The sequence below is a fragment of the Rhipicephalus microplus genome, chromosome 6, assembly GCF_043290135.1.
Source record: "Rhipicephalus microplus isolate Deutch F79 chromosome 6, USDA_Rmic, whole genome shotgun sequence".
NCBI lineage: Eukaryota > Metazoa > Arthropoda > Arachnida > Ixodida > Ixodidae > Rhipicephalus > Rhipicephalus microplus.
Genome location: NC_134705.1, coordinates 201107270 through 201130726, shown reverse-complemented (window position 1 = coordinate 201130726; position 23457 = coordinate 201107270). Strand labels below are relative to the sequence as shown.

Sequence of the window (23457 nt, the reverse complement as noted above, 5' to 3'; positions counted from 1 at the left end):
GTGAGAGAGAGAGAGAAAGAGAGAGAAATATTTATCGAAAAGTATAGAATATAGCCAGCATATGTAGACTGCTGACTAGCTTCAGAGAATCGGGAAGGTGGTTGGGTACTAAATGTAGGGAGAGAGAGAGATAAAAACATGAGGCTGAGTCGTTAGTTTCTTGAAATAGCTTATGCTTCCGCTTCAATTAAGCAGCAGGTCCGTACTGCAAGAACTGTGGCTCGAAACTGTGGAACGTACTTCATTTGAGTGTCGAGCATGTGCTGATGGGCGTGCGCTATATAAATATTGCACGCATTTGATTACCCAAAGAACTTTCTCACTTGACAGTGTATTGCATCCTTTAGCCTGCCTCACGCTACAGAAGCGTGGGATGAAACTTCTGTTCACGTATTTGGGTGGTATCGGTCAGCTCGACGAAGTATAACTGTACATGTTAAAACGACGAGATGATTCTATCAGCGCACGTCCCCTCTTTTCAATACAAAAGCGCTTGTGGCATCATACATAGTGAGTCGTTGCTATGCATACATCCAATTAGCCACGTTTCTATAGAAGCGACTTCAGCCCGATCGTCAGGCTCGCTCACAGCATCTATCCACACCAAAAATAGCTCTTCGACACGCACTTATCTGTGCTGATTGTAACACCGCGTTCCGCACTTGTGCTCGCCCCGAGAAAATCGCAAACGCCATGGCTACATGGAATACCCGACGCGAATCAATAAAACATGTATTGCAGAAAATTGTGAACTGAGTTAGTGCTAAAGAGGAATGGGTGGATTCCTATTTCTGGACTTCCTAGCACTGTGCTGCAACTAGCGCCCTCTCCACGAGGCTCCACTGATCCTCGAGCGTTGGCTTGGACAAAGCCTCCTCCCACCCCTCCCTCGTCGGCTGCGTAATTTGCGCGATGTTTTTATGGCAGAACCAAACCGTGCGAGTCAGGCCAGTGCTAGTCCCGCCGTGGTTTTAAACTACATTCCGCGGGATTTCGACCTTAGCCCAAGCTCAGCGTCCAATCAGCAATGCCGTTCGTCCGGGCACACCACCTTTTATGATTATAGGCTCTCACCATTTAGTACTTCAGCTACTACAAGGGTTTGTTTCATCATTGATCATGGACGTTAGTCGTCGGTATAATGTACCACCAAGCGTCAACGTGGGTGCATCCACGTTAAGCGGCGCTGTTGGCTTCGAAATCTTAAATCGGCGCCCTCTTGCGTCTGACGTTTATTTGGAGATTCCATTTTCAACCGAGCTGCAGCCGCCGCAGCTCCTGTATACGCAGGTCGTCCTGCTCCAGACGGAGCCTTCGTCGAACTAACAGTTTTGCGAGGGTCAACGAACGCCTTCAACAACTGTTTTCGAGTGCGATTATAATATTGCCTTAGTCGCGGCCATTTTGTCGGGGTCAGGAAATCCCTCAGATGGCCGACGAGTGCGGAAAAAGCCACCGACCGCTTTGCGGATAAGAAAGTGAAACTGTCTGTGTCAGTCCTATACATTGGCGTAATATGAAGCCCCCGCCCCCCTCCCCCCACGCACGCCTGTGCTGGTTCCGTATTTACTGAGGGCGTTGTTGAAGTGCACATATGAGGCCGCCGCTGCTCCAGCTTACGCTGTGACCTTGCTGCGCGCTTCGCGTAGACCTGGCGATCTCCCCTTTTATGATGCTTTCCTTATCTCGCTAGTCGGGGAAGAACATGATTCCTCGTTTTCCCTTGATTTGTGCAGTGAGATAACTTGCGAATACGCATTTTCCTTTGGCGCAGACGGCCGGGGTTATATGCCACACATGAATGCATTTCCTCTCATTTTTATTCCTCGTTTCCTCTTCTCCCCTGTTCATTATATCCCCTCCGTGTGTGAAACAACCTCCTTCTCTCACATACGTCATACTTGATATATTGTATTCATTTCTCTACCGCTCTCTCTCTTACACTTCGCGCGGCCGCGTCGCTCGTTGATTTCGCCTGACGTTTCCTGAAACCTTCACTATCGACCGATGAGCTCCCGGGAAAGCAGGCCTATCGATTTCCAGGGCGAACGGCAGCTACAAGCGGCGGCTTCTCTGACCGCCGCTTCTGCTCGATGTAGCTGCGATGGGTGGGCTCTTCTTTTATCTGTATCGTTCTGACACTCTTTGAAAGCGTTTTCTGGGATGTTGTTCTTCCCCCAAACGTGGCAGCCCCTTCTTCTCCAGCAGTTTTTTTTTTTTCTTCCTTTCAGCGATGGCGGGGTTTAGTTGTCAAAAGCACACTGGTTGATAAAAAGAAATGACTGGCGCTCCCATCGTAAAGTGTTAGATGTGAGCATAAGATGGCTACTGGAAATGCAGATTGGTTGGAAATGATATTAGCCAGATTCGTTTCGACACGCTACCCCACCGCGCTGATCGCTGGCGGCATGGCCATGAAGCCCCCGAAACAATGGTCACACAATGTGGCGCCATCTGTCGAAGAAAGTGGCGCGAAGTCCGCGTCGCGAAAGTCACGGACCACCCGAAAGAGCTCAGTTCACCATGTCTCATCGTCAAAAAGATACATGTAGGGTGCCTTGTAAGCTTGTACCCGCAGATGCACGCACGGCGGGGGGAGGTGACCCTTAAGAGGGGGGGTACAACCCTAGTTACCTAAGATGGGGGCGCAAAGCCAACCACATACATTGACATAATAGAGAGAGGAGCACTGCGACCAGCCCCCCCCCCCCCCCCCCCCCTAAATGAGAACCCTGCGAACGAATATGCTTGTACCTGCCTTTTCAACGTCACTACTAGAAATGACAAATATAATCATACCTGCCGTCTTTCATTGTGTGTGTGTTTCGTTGCTTCCCGAGCGCCTTCTCATGGTATCGGTTGCTTTGGGGTTCAGAAAGAGTAATTTACAAATAAGAGAAAAATCTTTTCTTTAGTGACCTTCCAATCTGTCAGTGGAAAACATATTTGTTGTAAAATATTGCGAAACATGTCGTGATAAGATGTTGTTTATGTTTGTGCGAGGTATTTTATGGTGGGTCTCCGGCATCATGGACAGTGCCATGGTAAATATTTGTAGTGTTGTGAAGGTGCTCTTTGATGGTGTTTGCTGTTGTTGGGTGTCAGCGCTATAATTTGGTAACTGACTGATTTTATTCGCTTCTCTTCTTTTCTCCCGAACAGAAAAGTCGGACAAGAGTCTTATCATTTTCATCCTGAGCTTCACTCTGCTCCTACTAATCATTGTATTGCTATATATCGGGTAAGTGCTTTTTTTTTCAATGCAAGGGATAAGTGATACCACTAAAATCTGTGCCTTTATCTGCCTTTCGAAAAATGCGACCATCGTAGTTGAATAAGTGCGATACATTGCTCGCAGTCTACTGACACATTCTATTCTGGTGTACCGATACTATCTATCTATCTATCTATCTATCTATCTATCTATCTATCTATCTATCTATCTATCTATCTATCTATCTATCTATCTATCTATCTATCTATCTATCTATCTATCTATCTATCTATCTATCTATCTATCTATCTATCTATCTATCTATCTATCTATCTATCTATCTATCTATCTATCTATCTATCTATCTATCTATCTATCTATCTATCTATCTATATATCTATCTATCTATCTATCTATCTATCTATCTATCTATCTATCTATCTATCTATCTATCTATCTATCTATCTATCTATCTATCTATCTATCTATCTATCTATCTATCTATCTATCTATCTATCTATCTATCTATCTATCTATCTATCTATCTATCTATCATATCCAGCCGCCCTACGTCTGGGCGCTCTCGTGACGACTGCCTTAACTTGGGGTAAGCCAAAAGTAGTATGGCAGGGTAAGATGGTTTGACGAATATGACACGCTGATCATGACACTAATTGTGTCACAATCCCATCGCGTGTGTCGCCAAACTCATTTCGCGAGACGTGTAGCACGTACCCACTGACGGGTATGTGCCACAGGTAATTGACCGTTTTCGTCTACTCAGGAACGGCGAGAACACACAGGGGTAATTTTAACGCGTGAGCGTTTAGAAAAAGCAGAGATTGGCAGTGCTGGCTCGACAAATGCAAATAATAAATGCCGGTGTCCCACCAGGAATCGAACCCCAACATTCTGCGCGGAAGTCAAGTACTCTCTACGCGAGGTCTCGGAACTACTTTTCAAATAGACCCTAATGAATCGCCTTGGTGCGATACCGAGTAAAAAAAAAAAAGCTATTTATTATTCATGGGTCTCAAAAATGCATTGGGCTCGTTCGTTACGAGGGTCTCTTAAGAAATTACGCCTATAAGAAGTATTAAAAACATACGTGCTGATGATCCAATAAAATATAAAGATTATTGGTAGTAATATGCCAAAAGCACCAAAAGGAAGTAGAAGAGATTGAGACGAGAATACAGAGCCGGGAACTATCAAACGACTATCAACTTTTGGACTATGAACTGACTTTAGTTGATAGCCCAGCAACGTCGGTTAATCGTCCAGTATCCTTCGTGTTCCTGTATCTCTTTTCATGTCTCTTTTTCTTCTGCTAGCTTTCCTTTGGTGCTGCTGAAATTCCCTCACCAAGAACTATTTTCACATGCCTGCATGCGTTTGGGGTGTTTTGTCTTCCAGATCCAAACATGCCATGTTTTTGGGCAATATTATTCTTTCGAACCTTTTGCAGCTGAATAGTTATAGATCGGGGTCGATATCGTGACTGCGAGGTGTGTGACATTGCGTGCATGCACCCCCCCCTCTCTCTGTTTCTCTCAATATCTTTAACACTCTCCGTCTTTTTCCTCGTTGTAGGATAGCATACCAGTTTTCTCTCTCCCTGCTGCGCCTTTCATCATTCCTTGACGCTGAATACTGATTTGTGCATGCGCGGAACGAATCGTAGTGAAATTGGTGACGTCGCCGTTGTGGGTGTGTCATGTCCGCAGGAAACATTACGTGCAGTCAGAATGTGCTGGACCACCGAACCCACCTTGTCCAGCGTCGTCGACTATCACTGGCTTCACGGGTTCCATCCAGGACGCAGACAGTAAGTGTACAATGGCTGTTTATGCTATCGTATACCACTTTCTTCACGTGAATACCATATGCATAGGCCACCTTCTGCGCCAACATGCTGATATACTTAAAGAATGAAGTGGGGGACAGCCATTTGCATGCAGGATGTATTATTTTTTAAAAGCGAAGCATCTCTTGGTCTATACCAAAGGTATTTTGACCGTCCCTCAGTCCACCCATCCGTCCGTCAGTGTGTCGAACATGGCGATATCTTGTGCAAATAATATGATATCGTAATCCTGCTCATGCACCTCAGATAGAACGGCACTCCTTAGCGTGCGTTGATGTAACGTTTTAACGGCACACTCCTGTCTTTGCTCGGCTGAAATCTCTGTCGCAGGTCCAGAGTGGGATTTGGTGGTGATACCCAGGGCCGTGAGACCACCGTCCCCCGTGTTACCCTCCAAAGAGGTGAGTCGTCGATACAGATGGGTGTTTAAAGGATTCAGACCGTTCGCCCTCTCCCCTTTCCCCCACCGCGGCTTTCTCGCGTCATCGCGCTTGGCTAACATGGGTCACACAATGTGGCGCCATCTGTCGAAGAAAGTGGCGCGAAGTCCGCGTCGCGAAAGTCACGGACCACCCGAAAGAGCTCAGTTCGCCATGTCTCATCGTCAAAAAGATACATGTAGGGTGCCTTGTAAGCTTGTACCCATAGATGCACGCACGGCGGGGGGAGCTGGCACTTAAGAGGAGGGGTACAACCCCCCCCCCCCTCTTAAGACGGTAACTCACGCTTTGAACCATCCTATAGAAATTTAAATACAGTGCAGACTGCCACACTGAAAAAGTTATTTTTGCGTGAGCGCCGTGCACTCGGACTGAGACACGTGGCACAGCAACAAAGAAAAAAAAAGTCCCCACCTTCCCGAAGGGAATTGTGAGGAAATGCGAATGCAATGCGTCGAGTCCATAACGGCGTTTCGCACGTGAAAACCCAGCGTTAGAAAACTAATGGTTTCTTTTTTTTTTCTTACACCGTGCAGCCAATGGCACCATTCGCCGCACGTGGCGTTTATCTGTCGCGGGAAACACGGTATGCGTTTCTAGCTCTAGTAGCTAGCGTGCACGGTTAAAAAAATATATTATGAACAAACAGCGTTTTCGGCTTGGCACTGGCATTTCACAGCGGCGTCTCGAGCACACATTTCCGGGCATTCTTGAGAGGCACCCAGCCAGCGAATGGTTGAGAGCACGGTGGTCGAGAGTGAGGCACGAGCGGACGGGAAAGTTGGGCGCAGGGAGGAGAGAGAGCCAACAGTGAGCGAGGGTGCGGCGAAGCATTGCACCTACCCTCTCCTACACTCTCTCGCACCACATGTAGGTGCGAGGATAAGCGCTCGCGCTCGCAGCTGTTGCTATGAGAGAGGGAGTGAGAACGGAGAGATAACACCTGCCTGCGCGCGGACACCGCCGGATGCCTGACAAAGCCCGACTAAGAAATGCATTCGCATTAAAAAAGGGGCAACGTGGTGGAACGGATAGCGTGTCCGGTACCTTTTGACGACGACCAAGTGGCCGTGGGTTTCACTACCCATCTTGGTTTTTGTAATTGTTTATTAGGCTTCACTACAGCTGACGGAATTTTTTATTCGATTCTTTTTGCAATCTGGTCGTGTGCATTTTTTCGTCATTGTCTCCGTTATGGAAATACGCGAGTGAAATCTTCGTGGACCTCGGCATAATATACTTGAGTGTTACAAATTTTGAGCCAAATACTTGAGCCATATACAGCTAATGCTGTAATGAAACAGATAAAACTGCCATGAAAGCAGGGCTTTGGCATTATTTTTGAAAGCTGTATCTGCAAGAACAACGTACACCTGCATGATTATTGCTGCCTGTTATTCATGCAGCTGAATGCAGCTACAGCACTACTTTAATTTACAAGGTGAAGACAGAAATTAATTAATGTGATGCATCTGCAGAATAGTAAAAGCTAAGAGTGAAGTTTTCAGAAAAAAAAACGCCTTCATCCGGTAATCAATACGACGTCCGAAGTCTCGTAAAAGCTTGAGCTTAATGTGTATTGGTAATGTAGAGATTGAAAGAAAAAAAAATCGTGTCCTGTGACAGTTGCAAGTTTCGTTGTGTTGGAATCCTTATAAAAATATGCGGTATTTCGAATACGTTCTGTTAAATTCGAGTAACAAATAAAAAAATACACGAATTTTTTTATTATTTGCACATCCCTATTAAATATATATTTGATGTAAGCTCAGGTGCTATATTACTATTTTTGGGGCCCTTGACACCATGGAGTGCTTTTATGTGGAGTAACAATCCGACATTTAAAATTCGCGCCACTGCTTCTTTAAATCAGATGCCTTTAATGTCGCCGCGTTTCAGTTCGTGAATGAGCTGTGCCACAAACACAAACTTTCAAGCATTTTCATACACAAGCATCACATTTTACTGCACCCATAATATTGGTTTTCCTTGATCGGACTGTCCTCTTTTCCAAGTGATCATGCGGATGTGTATCAGGCAGGGGTGGATCCATGGCCACTCTATTTAGAGGGAGGGGGTGGTTGCTTGAAATAAAATAGCAGAGAGGGGAGGAGGCGACTTGTTTTCAGTGGTTACTATCACCGCAAGAACCATCTCGTTCTCATGAGTTATGGAGGTGGACAACTGACAATTTTTGGAGGTGGGGGATAGCCCCCCTTTGGATCCGCCACTGGTATTAGGCCAAAAACAATACTATTTCGCTGACCTTCCTGTCTGCTTTTCTGCTCCAAGGATACGTCTTTATATATATATATATATATATATATATATATATATATATATATATATATATATATATATATATATATATATATATATATATATATATAAAGCGGGAAGAAGTGTATTCTTAAGGGCTCATTTTCCGTGTTTTGACACAATATTAATGAGATCTAACAGACAATAATGCCAAGGAATATATAGAGGAAGTTATTAGAACCAATGTAATGTAAATAAGAAGAAAGAAAAGTGGGTGAAAAAATAACTCGCCGTGAGCAGGAATTGAACCTACAGCCTTCGAATAACGCGTTCGATGCTCTACCACTGAGCTATCACGGGGGCTATCCTCCCAGCCACTTTATTGAATATATATGTTGGTGTCTGGCAATCAACTGAATTGCTGAGTAACCTTCAAAACGCCTCAAAATGTATTACTCCGCTAACCAGCTTCGACGTTTTTTCGAAAGCCCAGGATTATCGGCCATCCACTTCAACACGCGTAGTCTCAGAAAACATTATGACGACATCTGTGTTTATCTAGCATCCCTTGCCCATCACTTTTCCTTCATCTGTATGTCTGAAACGTGGCTATCGTCTGACGACCGAAACATATATTGCTTACCACACTACACTCCAGAATATTGTCACCGCCAATCGAACAGTCATGGTGGATCAGCTATATTCATATCATCTTCAGTAAAATATAAGCGTCGTAACGATCTCGCCATTCTAGCTGATAACACGGAATCTGTATGGATTGAAATCGACGACAATCTTGAACAACCCCATTCAGAAAAAACTATTCTAGCATGCGTCTACCGCTCACCGTCATCATCCGTGCCCGAGTTTTGTTCGGCACTGCATGAAACCCTGGATCGAATTTCACGAGAAAGGAAAAACGTTGTTATTATGGGAGATATAAACATCAATCTATTAGAAGATTCCAATCAAGGTTCGGTTGAATATTCAAATTGTTTTACAGGCTTTGGTTATGAGCAGCTTCTTACGTTGCCGACAAGATGTATTACGGGTGGCTCAAACACGCTTATTGACCACATTCTATCTAACCACTTATCAAGTAATGAATGTGGCATAATACCCCTCGATATCACCGATCACTATGCCATTTTTTGTCGCTTGTCGTCGGCCTTGTCACGAACGAAGCATTCTTTTCGAAAAGCCCTCTTTGACAAAGTTTCATTTATAGATTCCATGTCATCATTTGACTGGTCGAGAATTAAATCCGAAACAAATGCAGAGCTAGCTTTTGAGGCATTCTCATCAGTATTGAAGCAATGTATTCGCGAAGCAACCACTTTTGTTAGATGCCACAAAAGGTATCCTGCACCCCATAACCCATGGCTCACTGATGGTTTACTGAAGTGTATGCGTAAGAAAGACAATATGTACAAAAAGACGAAACGTTGTCCATTTAACTACAAATTGCAGCAGCGATATTCCTGTTACAAAAATATCCTAAATAAATTATTGAGAGACGCCAAAAAAAGGTATTACGAAGCTAAATTTCATGAAGCCACTGGTATCACTGAACAATGGAAGCTCATCAACTCTTTTCTGAACAGGAACTCAAAAGAAACACTAATAAATGAGATTTCTAGCATTAATGGCACCTACAAAGAACCAACAGCCATTGCGAATGAATTTAATAATTATTTTACAGTTAATAACACACCCGTTTCCGACAGCTTTGAAGGTACGCTTGAAAGGCAACCACAGTCCTTTTTTCTATATCCTACCATACCAGAAGAAATTCACAATGTGATCAAGAAATTAAAATTAACAAGCGCGGGTCTTGATGAAATTCAACCAGTTCACTTGAAATATGTCGCTGATATCGTCGCTGATCCCCTCTCACATGTAATTAACCTTTTGTTTAAAAATGGCACATTTCCATCTGATTTAAAGAGAGCCAAAATAGTTCCTGTCTTTAAAAAAGGCGATAAGGGTTTGGTTTCTAACTATCGCCCCATTGCAATTCTGTCTGTGCTCAGCAAAGTTATAGAGAAGTGCTTTGAAAAGCGACTAACAAATTACTTAACTAAATTTAGCATTCTGTCTGCCTCGCAGTTTGGCTTTCGTGCAGGCTACTCTACCAACCTCGCGCTTCTTTCATTCACGGATACGATTAAACACTATATTGACTCAGGTAAATATGCTGGAGCAGTGTTTATTGACCTCACGAAAGCGTTCGATTCAATCCTTCATAAAATTTTAATTACCAAGCTAAACGCGGCCGGTGTTGTAGGACCTGCCCTGAACTTCATTCACAGCTACTTAACTGACAGAGAACAGGCTGTCAGCATATCCAATCATCTTTCTAATTTTAAAATAATCAATCGGGGAGTACCTCAAGGATCAATTCTAGGCCCAATACTCTTCACTGTTTACATTAATGATCTAACTTCTCACCTATCGCACTGTCTACCTTATCTGTATGCGGATGACACTACGATTTTAACTGCTTGCACCTCGATCGATACTGTTACTTTTAAACTAAACAGTGATCTTGAAAATATAATTCGCTGGTGTCGTCATAATTCACTGGAAATTAACCCTAGTAAAACAGTTTTTGTGCTATTTCACCCCACTCAAAAAAAGGTCACTGAATATCCGTCTATAACGGTCAATAATTATCCTATCAAAGCCTCCAGTCAGTGTAGATTTCTAGGAGTGATTCTTGATGCAAATTTAAAGTATACTTCCCATGTCTCACACCTAAAGCAAAAAGCAGCTTATGGCATCCGGATTCTCATCAAAGCACGTCCATACTTTGGGCCAAATACCTTGCTTTCTCTTTACTATGCCTTCGTTCACAGTCACTTCACTTACTGCATTGCATCCTGGTGCAATACATATAGCACTCATCTTGCTCCTTTGCAATATGTTCAAAACCAGGCCATTCGCATTATCACATATCAACCATCACGATGTAGCGCATCTGCTATTTTACAAGGGCTTCGTATTCTAACAATTCATAAACTTTTTCTTTTCAACATGGCAACCCTTACATACAATTCTCTTCACTCAAACATGCCTTTCATGGTCTTCAATAAAGAACAACTCATTAATCAAAATATAACTCGATTTGCATCAAATAATAACCTCCTGTTACCGAAAGTTAGAACTAACTATGGCAGATTCACTTCTACCTTTACAGCTATTTCCGTTTGGAACGGTATTCCAAGTGACGTAAAAATGTCTCCAAACATAGGCAGTTTTAAAAAACGCTTAAATTCCTATTTACTTAATGTTTAAATAATCTCGTTGTTTATGCTGTTCAATTCGGAACTAATCGTTCATTATGTTTGCTCTGTTTTGTACCAAATTAGATGAATAACATGTGTCTGGCATTGTTGCCGCTTTGAGACATACCACTTTTAACTTTTCTTTTTTTTTACCTATTACTACTCAGCACATGTGATATTTGTATCGATCGTTTATCATCTAACATGCATTTAGGTGTATATACAATTCAAGTTTCATTTCTTCTGCTGCCAGGTGTTATTGATCATTTGCTGATGGATTTCATCTGCTATCAAGTGTTTCGATTTGACAATAATTGACTGTTTGTTTCTTTTGCAATGAAATGTACTTGATTCCTTTAAACTTATTCTATTGTTTACCGAGTTGCTTTACATGTTTTGTTTTCTTTATGTAACTAGCACAGGAGGTCCCCTTGCAGCCTAGAGCTTTGGGACCTCCTTCTGTATAACTTTTTTCCTATGTATTATCTTTTATTGAATAATAAAAAAATATTATCTATCTATCTATCTATCTATATGTGAATTTCAACGTGGGAGTGTCAGTCAGCGCCATCTGTAGCCATCGCGGCCAGTGTGGCACACTCTTTTATAAACCTGTGTGGTGTCACGTAGCACGTGAACTTATTACGAGCTGGCCGCTGACCAATAGTCCCTCGTATACAACCTAAGGCACCAAGTCTGCCAGTACGGGACCCTCGTTAATGAATAAGGGAAAGAAGCGTATGCTTAAGGGCTCGTTTTCCCGTGTTTTGACACAATAATAACGAAATATAACAGACAATAATGCCAAGGAAAGTATAGGGGAGGTTATTAGACCGAATTGTAAGGTAAATGTGAAAAAAGAAAAGTGAAAAGGTAACTTGCCATGGGCAGGAACCATATATATATACACGAATCCAGCCATAAGGATAATTTGCTAGTAGCCACATCTCGTGCTCGATTGCTTCGATTTGCTTAATACCATAATGTGCACAATGCACGGACGGTAAAGCAAGGTGCTTAGTATGCAACAGATAGCAAGTATATAGCTCAAGTGCTGGCTCAAGTGTATTAAGTCTACAGCGCGTTAAGATGTTAAACTTGGATTTCGATTGGAATTTGAATTTGAGGGAATGCACTTTCTAGTATCGTAATTAAACATCTGAGTGTTGAAACTTGATTCCCTGTTTTGTTTCGTAGGACCTGCCGCCCAGCTACGAGGAGGTGATGCGGTACCTGTCCCAGCAGTCATCGAAAAGATGACGTTCACATCACGAGGCATGGAGGCGTGCCTATCGCTGACAAACGGCTTGGGTCCTTGCCGCAAAACCGCAGCACTGCGCTCGCCGTATCCTGCATCCTCCGGTTGGGGCCGCTACGCCTAGTTTTCATCAGTTGGTTCGAATTCCTGAGGATGGCAGAACGATGGGCAAGGAACTGACGGACCCGTCTCCACCGCCACCACCCCCAACGCCAATGCCACCATCGCCGCCACCAGAGCCTGCAGAACTCATACCGGCATTTTCGCGCATCTATCGCTCTACAGCCAGTTTTTCCACAGCCTCCGCAGGGGAATGCTTCCATCGCGTGTTGGACCACCGAGAACCGCCGGCATCTACTCCTGTGTTACCTAAACCAACAACGTCACCGGTGACAGCCACCACAATGGCGAGCTCTGTTTGCATCGCGCAACGGCTCATGCACGAAGAGCCAGTAGAGGTCGAACCCACGACGTTCATCATCGCGGACACACGTGACGTCGTCAGGAACAACAACCATGGGTGCTTGAGATTCGATTTTAGGTTTTAAGTGCGGACGCCACTTCCGCAGCAAGAAAAATGAACCAGCTGAATTCATAGCTTCAAGGGTTTGGTGTTCAAACTTCGTATACGGTCTTTCGAGTGCGTGGCAACGTGATGTCAAGAGAAGCTGTTTCACTCGGTACACGATGTGCAGTGTCCCTAGCGAATGAGTGGGGGAATGAACATGAAGACTTAATGCACTTGTCATGAACGTGAACCATTGCGCGGCCATCAACGTCCCTCCGACAGATATTGCTGTTTTTTTTTCTTTTTTGAACAATTACGATCAAGACTGTGGTGAACTAAACTTGTGAGAATGATTTCTATAATTGCGCAGGTCATGCTTACAAGTGTGACAAAGTTGAAACGAACGCCCTGCGCATTTGGTCGTGCCTGGCCCGCTCGCTTTCCCCCTCTTCTTTAGCTGCTCCTTTTTCGTGCTATTGTGGAGCACTACCCCGATTTCTTTTGTCTTCCGCACGGGGATCATTGTAGTGTTCAGGATTTTGTATATGCCAAGTATCCACTGATGTACACAATTATCTCAGCATACCTATATATATCTATATCACTTCTAAAAAACAACACTAATGACTCAGCGGTTGTATAGAACTTGCTGTCCTCGTTAGCAGGCGAAGTCAACGTGACACTTCTCAAGTGTAGTGCGCAATTGTTTACAAGTGTTGATCCCAGTGGACCACTAGTTGGTCAACTGTCGCCTCGATGAGGCCAACCTAACTTCACTTAGAGTGCAATGTGTGAGATCACGCCGGGATTCCCGCTGGTGGTAAGCTTTCAAGAAATGTCGTTGAGCCTTCCATAGTGTCTTTCGTAGCACACTTGCACACGCACAGTCTCTTAAGAGAACGCTTACGGACGTTTGTTGAAGTAAATTTAAAATACAATACGCATCAAATACCACCACGCGGTACGCATCCGTTCTTCAACTGGGTGGTGTGCCCAAATATTTTGATGCCATTGGGTAGTCACGATGTGGTCAGGGCCACTAATCCTTCTGCAGCTGTTCGCATCACCTACCGTGCTTTCGATGTCTCCTTTAAGGCAAGTTGAGAAAGTTACGTGATGATGAAGCGTATAAATCATTGCGGTGGGATAAATGACCACTAAATAACCCAGGCCTAAATTTTGTCAAGGCGGATATGCCTCGTGCGGTTGTAGATGACGCGATGTGGTTTTCGATTAAGGAACCCCGTGTTGAACATGTGAGGGAAACGCAGATGTTGATTCGCATAATCCTGCTTTTTGTTAGTTTTCCTTTTTTTTTTGTCCTGCGCTTTACTGAGTAGTGCTCAGGAGTTATTTTCCATGTTTCTATTTGTTCGTTTGAACATGCACATAGCAAGAACCACTTATGAGAACTTCAGCTGTTCGGGCATGGCAGTCGTCATTTATATGTAAAAGCTTTGTAACAGCACATGCATGAAATGCACTTAGTTCGGGTCTTTTGCCACGTCATGTAGATAATGTGTGCAGGTGGATAAATAAGTAGTCACTAGCGGGGTCACACACTGGTGTAGAGAAACTGGCGAAATTGAAGAAAGATGAAATGCTAGGGCATTTTTTCCAAATGCAGATAACATAGCACTGTCGCAAAGTTAGAAAAGAAAATATATAAACTATGTTTTACTTCTGGTTAAAGCGTTGGTTTAAGTCAAAATTGTGCCATAGAGCCTGCAGTCTAGCATAATGCGTCAACATTTACTATAGCATCTGTGCTGCGATGTTGAAGGGACTGTGGGTAGTACTGAAAATATCTAACATTAAGCCATACCATCTTGTTTTATTACTCTCAAAGTCACGAAGTCTAGGTCTTTCTCGCAGCGTTTAACGTCGCCTTGGCAACAGCGTTTTTCGCCAAATTTCGTCTTGTCCCGTTAACGCATATCAAAGATATGCTCTTGAATAGAGTTGTGCTCAAGTGTCAACAACAGTAACTGCTGTGGGCTTCACATTCATGCGTTTCGAGTGCGGTGCATCTGTACTGTTGTTACTACGCCATACGAATATTTCCGTCTTCGCATACGAGAAGATCGGACACCTGGTGCCGTCAACGATGTGGTTACGGACGTTTGTAAGAAGAACGTGAGAATCGAATCTGAAAGAAAATAAATATGCGCATGTGCATGCGTGCCACTCTTCCGCGACATGAACATCGGCTTCTACCATGCAGACACGGCGAGTTCATCACGTAAGCAGCAAGTTACACTATCCTTTTTTTTTTCCTTTACTAAAGCGTCTAAGTGCGCAGTCCAGTCTCAATGAAGGGACCACAGAGAGCCATAGGAACACTTGCTAGGATAAGTACACCCAGTTGAAAAAGCCCAGCAGGGTGTGTTTGGTGTGTTCTGGAGTGTCGTGGTGTTAACACCAGAGCACACTGGTGTGGTCTGGTGGACACAGAAGACTGCTCTGCTGTGTTCTAGTGGAAATATCGAGAGCGGCAGAACAAGGATATGTTATAACCTAGAATAAGCGTTTAAACAATTGTATTCACCACCGTCAGTGGTGTGTCGGAGCTTCCAGCCTCGAGCTGGCGTTTTGGCAGTGGTACTTATCTTCGTCAGTTCCTTGATAAGTGTTAACAGCACTGGGCCTAGTTGTGCTAACGTTAATTTGCTGCAAAAGGAGCGCGGAAAAACAGATATAGAAGCAGCCAGAATTTGAACTCTATTTAATGCACAGATAGTACGGATGGACTCCTCTCGCGCTAGCTTACGCCCATACACCTGTAAACGGGGAATGCACGTATCTGGGATGCTTGCAAGTTTAGCGTACTTCTTTGAAAAGTGATGGAAAAGATCCTTAAGCTGAGAGCTCTAACGGACGTGTCGACGAGGGGACTTCTGTTCTTCAAGGCTAGAACTAATTGAGCTCCAATCCGAACAAAGGAGGGGGAGAGGAAGCCACCGTGACGAATTGGGTGAGAAAAAGGAAAGATGTATTCCGCGAATAAAAAGAAATGAAGGAAACGGGGGGGAGGTTAGAAGTTTCGCCGAATGACGGTTGAGAAAAGTAGCAGCCCGTAAGAACGGTAGATTTGAAATATGATTCGTACGCAGCTAAAATATATTGTGGTTATGACCTCCTAAAAACTTCCAACGTTTAACCACCGTCTCTCCCCGCTTCTTTCTTTCCTTTTTATTGACAGTATACATATTCCCTTCAACTCCCGCAATTCGTCACGGTGGCCCCTTCTTTGTTCGAACTGGAGGAGAAGGTGGGATAATAGAGCTTAGAGAATCAGTTCTAGTTTTGAAGACAAGCCATCTTGTCGAAACATCGGCTCGAGAACCCAGCCAAGATAGGTTGATTTCTTACTGTTTAATTGAGCATGACTATGTTGGCACCTGTAAGGACAGGACAAATAAGAAATACATAGTGAATGTGCATAAAATTTCAACTGAGCTGGCACTAAAAATGCAAATGCTACTCAGACGGCATTTGCTGCGAGAATAGGAAAGCAAACGCTCAGCCACTGTGCACAACACCAAGCAAAATCGCACTTGTGACTCGCACATGCTACACATCGATACAGATGAGCTCTGTCTGTTACTAAGAAACTAAGGAGCATTTCGTGTAAATATTGCATGTTGGTAATACAACATGCACCTTTACTTTAGGGGCGAAGAATCCTGTGTAAGCTTGTCTGCATGTCATGTTGTCGTGGTAAATCAAGTCGGAAAAATATAATGAAAAAGTGTATAATTGGTCTAAACCTGTTAATAATAACATGACATGATCTTAACTGGTTTAAACTAGAGGAACAATGAAGATTTAATTGTTATAAGAAACAGAAATTTGTTAAGTCCAGTCTCAAAACTAACCTTAAACGGCAAGTTTTTGTAATGCATGCTTCGGAGCATGTTGTGGTGCGTAACACGAAAACAACTTGCGGAAAATCTGCACAACCTTCTGTGCGTACTGGCTTCTGCAAAACTGGTTCAACGCAAAAGAGGGCGCCACCACACGAGCAAGGGCGTGGTTACTCCCACCACCGGCGTTTCTCGTGCGTCCAATAAGAGCACGCCGTGTGGTGAGAGAGAGCGAACGTGGTTGACTGCGAAAAACGCTCGCTCTGAGACGCGTACGACACGCTTATGTTAGAAAAAAAAAAAAGAGAACGCAGGCACTGCGCCGTGCAGAAATTAGGTGCCTTTTCTCATCGTCTAACCACTACCACCACCAAAACGAGAACGCGTGCGACCGCGGAAGACGACGCCTGCGAAGCTGAAGCTGTGGCATATTGCAAAAAGTGTAGATAGCTGGGCCAGTTGGTGTGGATTCATGGCAGCAGGCAGCGCGAAAAAACAAGATGGACACACGGGAAGAAATGACGAGAACAAGCGCTGACTTTCAAAAAAACTCTTTATTTGCCGTAGAGACCATGTGCAAAGAAATATGCGCACCCTCGCTCTTAGCACATTGTTATGGTGTTATGACAAGATACATTTCTTTATCATGTAGCGTCATTGACGCCTGAACTGACACGTGCTTGCGAAAGTTTGTAGTTGCACGTGACGTCATTTCCGGCTAGCAAAGTGAGCGACCGCCATGTTTCTCAGGCTGCGCGTGCAGCTTACCACCGCGTCGGAGCTTGTCGGCGTCATTCAAGCAATTGGTGAAAGGAAACGCATGCGCGCTTTGCGCGTCGTGCTTCGAAGAGCTTGTGAGACCGACTTGTGTATGTTGCCGAGACAAAATTGAAATGTGCGATCGCATCGACCCGTACGAAAGGCGCGTCTTTAAGGATGTTACACCGAACTTCGATCTGCTGCCTTTGGTGGCACACGGCGACATCGTGAACTACATATTCGGTGCTTTCGAGAATTCATGTCACGCTCACACAAATGGAGGCGTACAAGTCACTGGACGGCCACAGCTACTTCGCCAGCGGATGGGTGAAGAGCATAACAGCAAAGCAGCTCCCATCACAGCGTGTCGTCGTTCCAAGCAAGGTAAGTGAAACTCCGTCTTCCTCGAGATGCATGGGCTTCGACATGATGTACTGCTGATGGTTCATCACGCTAGCTCTGGTTCTGTAGCAGGCAGTTCGAGCGATGTTTCGGACTCCGTGGACGTCGTGCCCGCTGCGACAGCATCCAGCGTGTTCATCTGTCTCTTTTTATAGAGTGGGGAAAACGCGCGGATGCTACCGTAGTATATAGTCCGGTCATAACAGCCGTGGCCCGCAGTAGGCTCGAAAGAAGACACGTTCACATATGTTACGCCGTTAGACCTCGTGTAGCAACACGAGATGCGGTTATTCGAGGGGAAAAGATCGTCTGTGCATCGCTGAGAATCTATAGGTAGCATTCTGGAGAAGCGACGCGATCACGCCAGTAAGCGAGGTGAACCTAAACATAAGCAGAGAATACATTTACATGTGATGAAATTATGACTGCAGACACGGGTGCATTTCTCTTTCAACAGGTTTCCTCGGTTAATACGCGCCAGCCAAGTGATACGGTGCTTTTCGGACAACATCCTTATTCGCGCACACTGATTTTAGTAATCGCGTGCAAACTAAAAATACTAACTCGTGGCGGTGCCTTGTCATTACAAGCAGAAGTTTCACTTCTTGTTCTGTATCCAAAAATGGCTCAGTCATATTGAAGCAGGCAGCTCGACCGGGCCAGGTCTCACCGCTGAAAGTTTCTGACCATACGCTTCTACAAAACATGGCGGTTTTCGCTTCTCTCATTCCCGGTTGTAACGTACGTGCAACCCATGTCGGCAAACTAAACATCTGTGTTAGCCTATCTGTGCCGATCGCCTATAGAAGCAGAAGTTACACTTCTTGTTCTGCATCCGGAAATGACGCAAATAGTCATGGTGAAGCCGGCAGCGTAACCGAAGACCAGAAATCGGCGCTGCAAAGCTCCCGACTACGCTTCCAAAGAGGTGCATATGTTGACAAACATGGCGGTTCACCGTCCTCTCGTTCCCAGATGTGACGTACGTGCACCCATGTAACAACAGCACTTCAACAACACCACATGTCTGTGTGTCCGTTCCTTTTGGTTCTCCGTTCGGGTCGCGATGCCCACAGCATATTTCTTTTTGTGCGTTCTAACTTCTGCAAGTGGACGCGGCGCTAAAGATGGGGGTGCACTCACACGGGCGGCAGTGTATTGAAAAGAGTGAACTTGCCGGGCCTTTCAAGGAATTGTGGTGCTCCCTTAATCGCACATTAAGGCACCGCCCAGTTATATATTTTACCGTGATTGGACTGTGCCAAGGTGGACCGCTGCATGAAAAGTATAATAGAGGCTTCAAGTTTTGGATGCACGGCGTGCAAACACTCAGTTATGCCTGTGTGTGCGTAGTGAACGTTAATCTTATGTTTTAGCTTAGACTCGCTTGCTAGATTCCGTGCCGACCGATTGTGTGTGTGCGCGCGCGCGCGTGCGCTCGCGATCTCCGGCGTCAGCGTACCTCTGGCCGACTGGGCTCGCCCTATACGTCACCTCCTGACGCCGATGATCTTCGACGACAGTGTAGCTCTGACCGACTGGACTTGCTCTATGCCATCTACCGACGCCGACAAGAGCTCTCGCAAGTGTGCCCCGTCCTCGGACTCCAGTGACCGTGCTTCCATCTTTCCTATCTCTTCTATCCCCTCAGTTTGTTGTCGCTTGCTCTGGCTTACCACCTCACGTCTCTTCCTCTTTTCTACACCTTTACTCCTACCCTTTTACCCCTCCTCACCCTCATCCCTTGTGAGCTACTGTTGAGGTGTCGCTCACTGAAGCAGACAGTTACAGGGCTCAATTTTCTCTTCCTTTCTCTCTTAAGAATCACTTCTCTATGTTTTAGCTTGGTTCTCAGTACGCACATGGTTCTTAAGGCGTGCGGCTCGTTCTTCCTCCGTCTCTTCGGCTCGCTGCCTCCTCTTGGTTTTGTTCCGACGACGAAGCCCGACTTGATTCATTTCCCGACTCACTTTCCCCATATCTGCCGGCGAATCCCACAGAGTCACCCAGTATGCATATGTATACCACGCAACGTGGGTTCGCCGGCTACTCTGACATCCTGCCAGATGGCGCGGCGCTTCCAGCTATGGTAGTTGCTGTAGGCAACGTCTTAGCTCGTGGTGTGGTTGTCCTGCCGGTTGTGTATCGGTTGTTCCATGCACATTTCCACCGCTGCTGTAAATAATATCTGGGGTTATTACACGCCAAAACCTCGGACGATGTGAATACGAGGCCCGTCATTGTATTGCCTCGGGAAATTTAGATCAAGGGGTGTGCCATGACATCACAGAGTCCTCATCCATCTTTTGAAACCCGTGACCTTCGGGTGAGCAGCCGAGCACCGCAGCTCACGAATATGAAACAGTCAGAACGAATATAAAATTTATATTCCCGTCCACGTAATTTTAGTATTTATTTATTCTACTCAAAGGTATGGGATATTAAAAGAAGACGTAATCCCAGAAGGGTCGTTTAGGACGATGTCAGATGAAAATGTATTCCAGTTGTTTTCTTCTTTTTAATACTGCGGGTTCTTCGCAGGTGATGCAGGAGTGGTTACATGAATACATGGAATTGTCCGCATTGTCGAAAATTCGCGGTGAAAATTGGGCACTCTGAATGAGGTCGATGAAAGCGCCTGTCGTATTGCAGATAAATTGTTTCATGGAAGATATCGGACGGAAAAAGGGACGGAAATGTTTGTATAAGCGTTAACACGGCCTAATGGCATGTGGGATGCTTTAGAATAGCACGCCAATGCGCTGTGTGCGCACAAGAACTGTATTTACGGGAGGGTGACTCAGACTAACTAACTTTACTCAGTTAACTAAGATCACCGATAAGCACGAGAGCTAATCATGCATACAGCCTCGATGTTCATTGCTGGGTTAACCGCCACGGTCTTGCTAAAGTCTTGCTCAATTACGAGTCACGTCTGTACAGAAATAGAAACTCGCACATTCCGCCCGTGTTTATTTTTCAATTCTTATTGGAGCGTATATAGATATAGCTGAGTATAGCGAGGCTCTCCCAATTTCTTTGTACAACATGCACGCTAGACGTTTTTGCGCACAAGGAATGGACGAATTTAGGTTTCACCTATATACAGCTAAAGTAAGGTCGATGCGTATTGTAAAGATGCATAAGCTATTTAGATGCACATCATTTGTGGGCGTATGACGTCAAGAACACAATGGAATGATAACTCTTCGTTTAGTCAGTTATTGAGAGCTAGTGAGAAAAGTTAAGGCACCTTGACCGCAGGAGTTGAGTGAGGGAGGTATCTGCTGAGGGAAATAAGTAACTGCTTTGTTTCCACAAAATCGTTCAGAAAGCGCGAATGCTTATTGTACAGTTAATATAATAAGTCGCGCTCCCAAAGCGAAGTAGCATGCCTTACTAAATGAGATCTCTCCTTTCATGCATCTAATAAGCCAACAGGGATAAAAGCTGATCGTACATTTCTCCAATTTCATCTTCACTTCGGTGCAGTTGATATTTTGAAATATTTATAAAGTATCCGGCTTTACAAAGGACGGCTATTCAATACGGTGGTAGAGTCGTAGAATCTAATAAGGCAATGTTCCATTTGAATACCGAAATTTTGAGTACTCGCTAACACTACCCATAAATAGGTCGCTGCAAATAGGGCACCTGCTGCATTCTGTTTCACGAAATCGAATGAAAAGGAGAATACGTTTTTTCTACTGGATTTCTTGCTTCTGTCTGGTTCATTTGGTAGGCATTTTGGCAACTCGCTTATTGTGTTGAAGTGACATTGCAATATGATTGATAATTATGGAATCATAAGGTAATTTGCGCATATACTGGTGGAAAATAAAGGCCCGCTTTATAACGGGCAACGAAATGAATGTAAGCGCACATGTGTGTTTGCCTTGTCTTTCATTTATTTTTGTTTCACGGTGCTGTTTGTATATTTTTATAACGCTGAGATATAGCGCGCATTTCATTTGAGCCAAGTCAAATTAGCGCAACTATCACATATCGAGCTAACCATTGTAGTAATCACTTGTCGGCTCCTTGGAAGCCCTAGCCAGCAGCGTGCTGAAATGGGCCGACGGCCGATAGTTGGTAAACAAGTGGGTGGGGCTCAGCAACCGCTGTTGTCGGCCAACCAATAGTGCGAATTGAGGCCCTGATTGGCAACCAATATCGCTGGTTATAGTTAGCCGCAGACGTTGAGCGAATGGTCAGCAAGTGATAGTATTTCTTTTCTGTCCTTCCCCGACGCGGTGGTCTATAGTGGCTAAGGTACTCGGCTGCTGACCCGCAGGTAGCGGGTTCGAATCCGGGCTGCGGCGGCTGCATTTCCCATGGAGGCGGAAATGTTGTAGGCCCGTGTGCTCAGATTTTGGTGCACGTTAAAGAACCCCAGGTGGTCGAAATTTCCGGAGCCCTCCACTACGGCGTCTCTCATAATCACGGGACGTTAAACCCCACATATCTATCTTCTTTTCTGTCCTTTTTTTAACCTCCCTCTCCTCTTTCTCTCTCTCTCTCCCATTCACTTCATTTTTCCTTCTCCCTGTGCACTACTGCTGGGGTGTCCTCCCCTGGGAGAGACAGTTGCGGGGAGCATTTCTTTCTTCATACCCCAAACTTAAAACCCCTTCCCCAAAATTGTCGGCACGCAATGTTCGGGCGACCAAACGTGGTCCGAATTGTTGGGCCATGCTTTGCGGCATACTACGTTGGCCAGTTACTATGGGCTAATCATGAGCCGACATTATATGATATCTGTGGCATGCACCGTGCGCATTATTTCTCGGTCAGTGAGAATTTTTTGTATGGGAGCTCAGCGTCCGCTGTCACTAGAATGCCCAACATTATTCTGTGCACCACTTGCCATCTACAAGGTTCGCCTACGGCCTTGGGCCTGTGTTTGCAGTCAACGGTCGGCCTTTGTGAGCTAGGTCATTAACCAAAATCGCCCTCGGCCCCCCTTGTTGAGCAAGCTCGGGCCATGAACGGCTAGGTCGGCCATGCATGTTGGACCAGCATAGAGCCGAGGCCGTTTTTTCAGTCGGGCTGCACACGATGCGCCGAAACTCATGACCGCGCTCTTTGCAAACTGAGTGTATCTAGAATCTAGTATATAAGTGTTATGTACTAAAAACGTTGCCCACAAATCCCCCACGACACGCTTAAAGTGGGATGTGTTGGTAGTGTGAAATCGCGCTATCATGTAGCTGCACTAGAATAGGGTAGTGTCTCGTCTTCGCAGTAAACCATAGAGTTAATATACGTAAAGTTAATCGATAAAGCAAATGACAGTGGTGGTCCCACCGGCAATAACGCCACCCGAGAACGCTACAATGGATAAGCGTGCCTGGCGCGCAAATTTTAAATGGGCATGGCGAAACATTTTGTAGTTTCTTAGTAATATTCACATAACATAATGGAACCAGAACTATTTGCGAGATTTAAACAATTCAACACATTTGGATGCATTGCTGCAATAAATAAAGCTTCTTCGATTATCGACACGAATTCCTATCGCAGAACCCGGATCATCTTTACCACTTTAAATGCAGAAGGCATAACAATGCACTTTGCGTATGCACGCCTGTCTAGCT

General features: G+C 44.9%; 1 protein-coding gene across 3 annotated transcripts in view; it reads left to right on the top strand.

Annotated features, from left to right (window-relative positions):
• LOC119166907 (uncharacterized) overlaps positions 1-15037 on the top strand; it is a 51740-nt gene extending 36703 nt beyond the window's left edge. For all 3 annotated transcript variants that reach the window (XM_037418296.2, XM_075867597.1, XM_075867598.1), the window contains 4 exons: positions 3163-3241; positions 4942-5042; positions 5412-5482; positions 12265-15037. In XM_037418296.2, the coding sequence (XP_037274193.1) occupies positions 3163-3241; positions 4942-5042; positions 5412-5482; positions 12265-12327 (314 nt within the window). In that variant the 3' untranslated portion in view covers positions 12328-15037. The remainder of the gene's footprint in view (positions 1-3162; positions 3242-4941; positions 5043-5411; positions 5483-12264) is intronic.
• The last annotated feature ends 8420 nt before the right edge of the window (positions 15038-23457 follow it).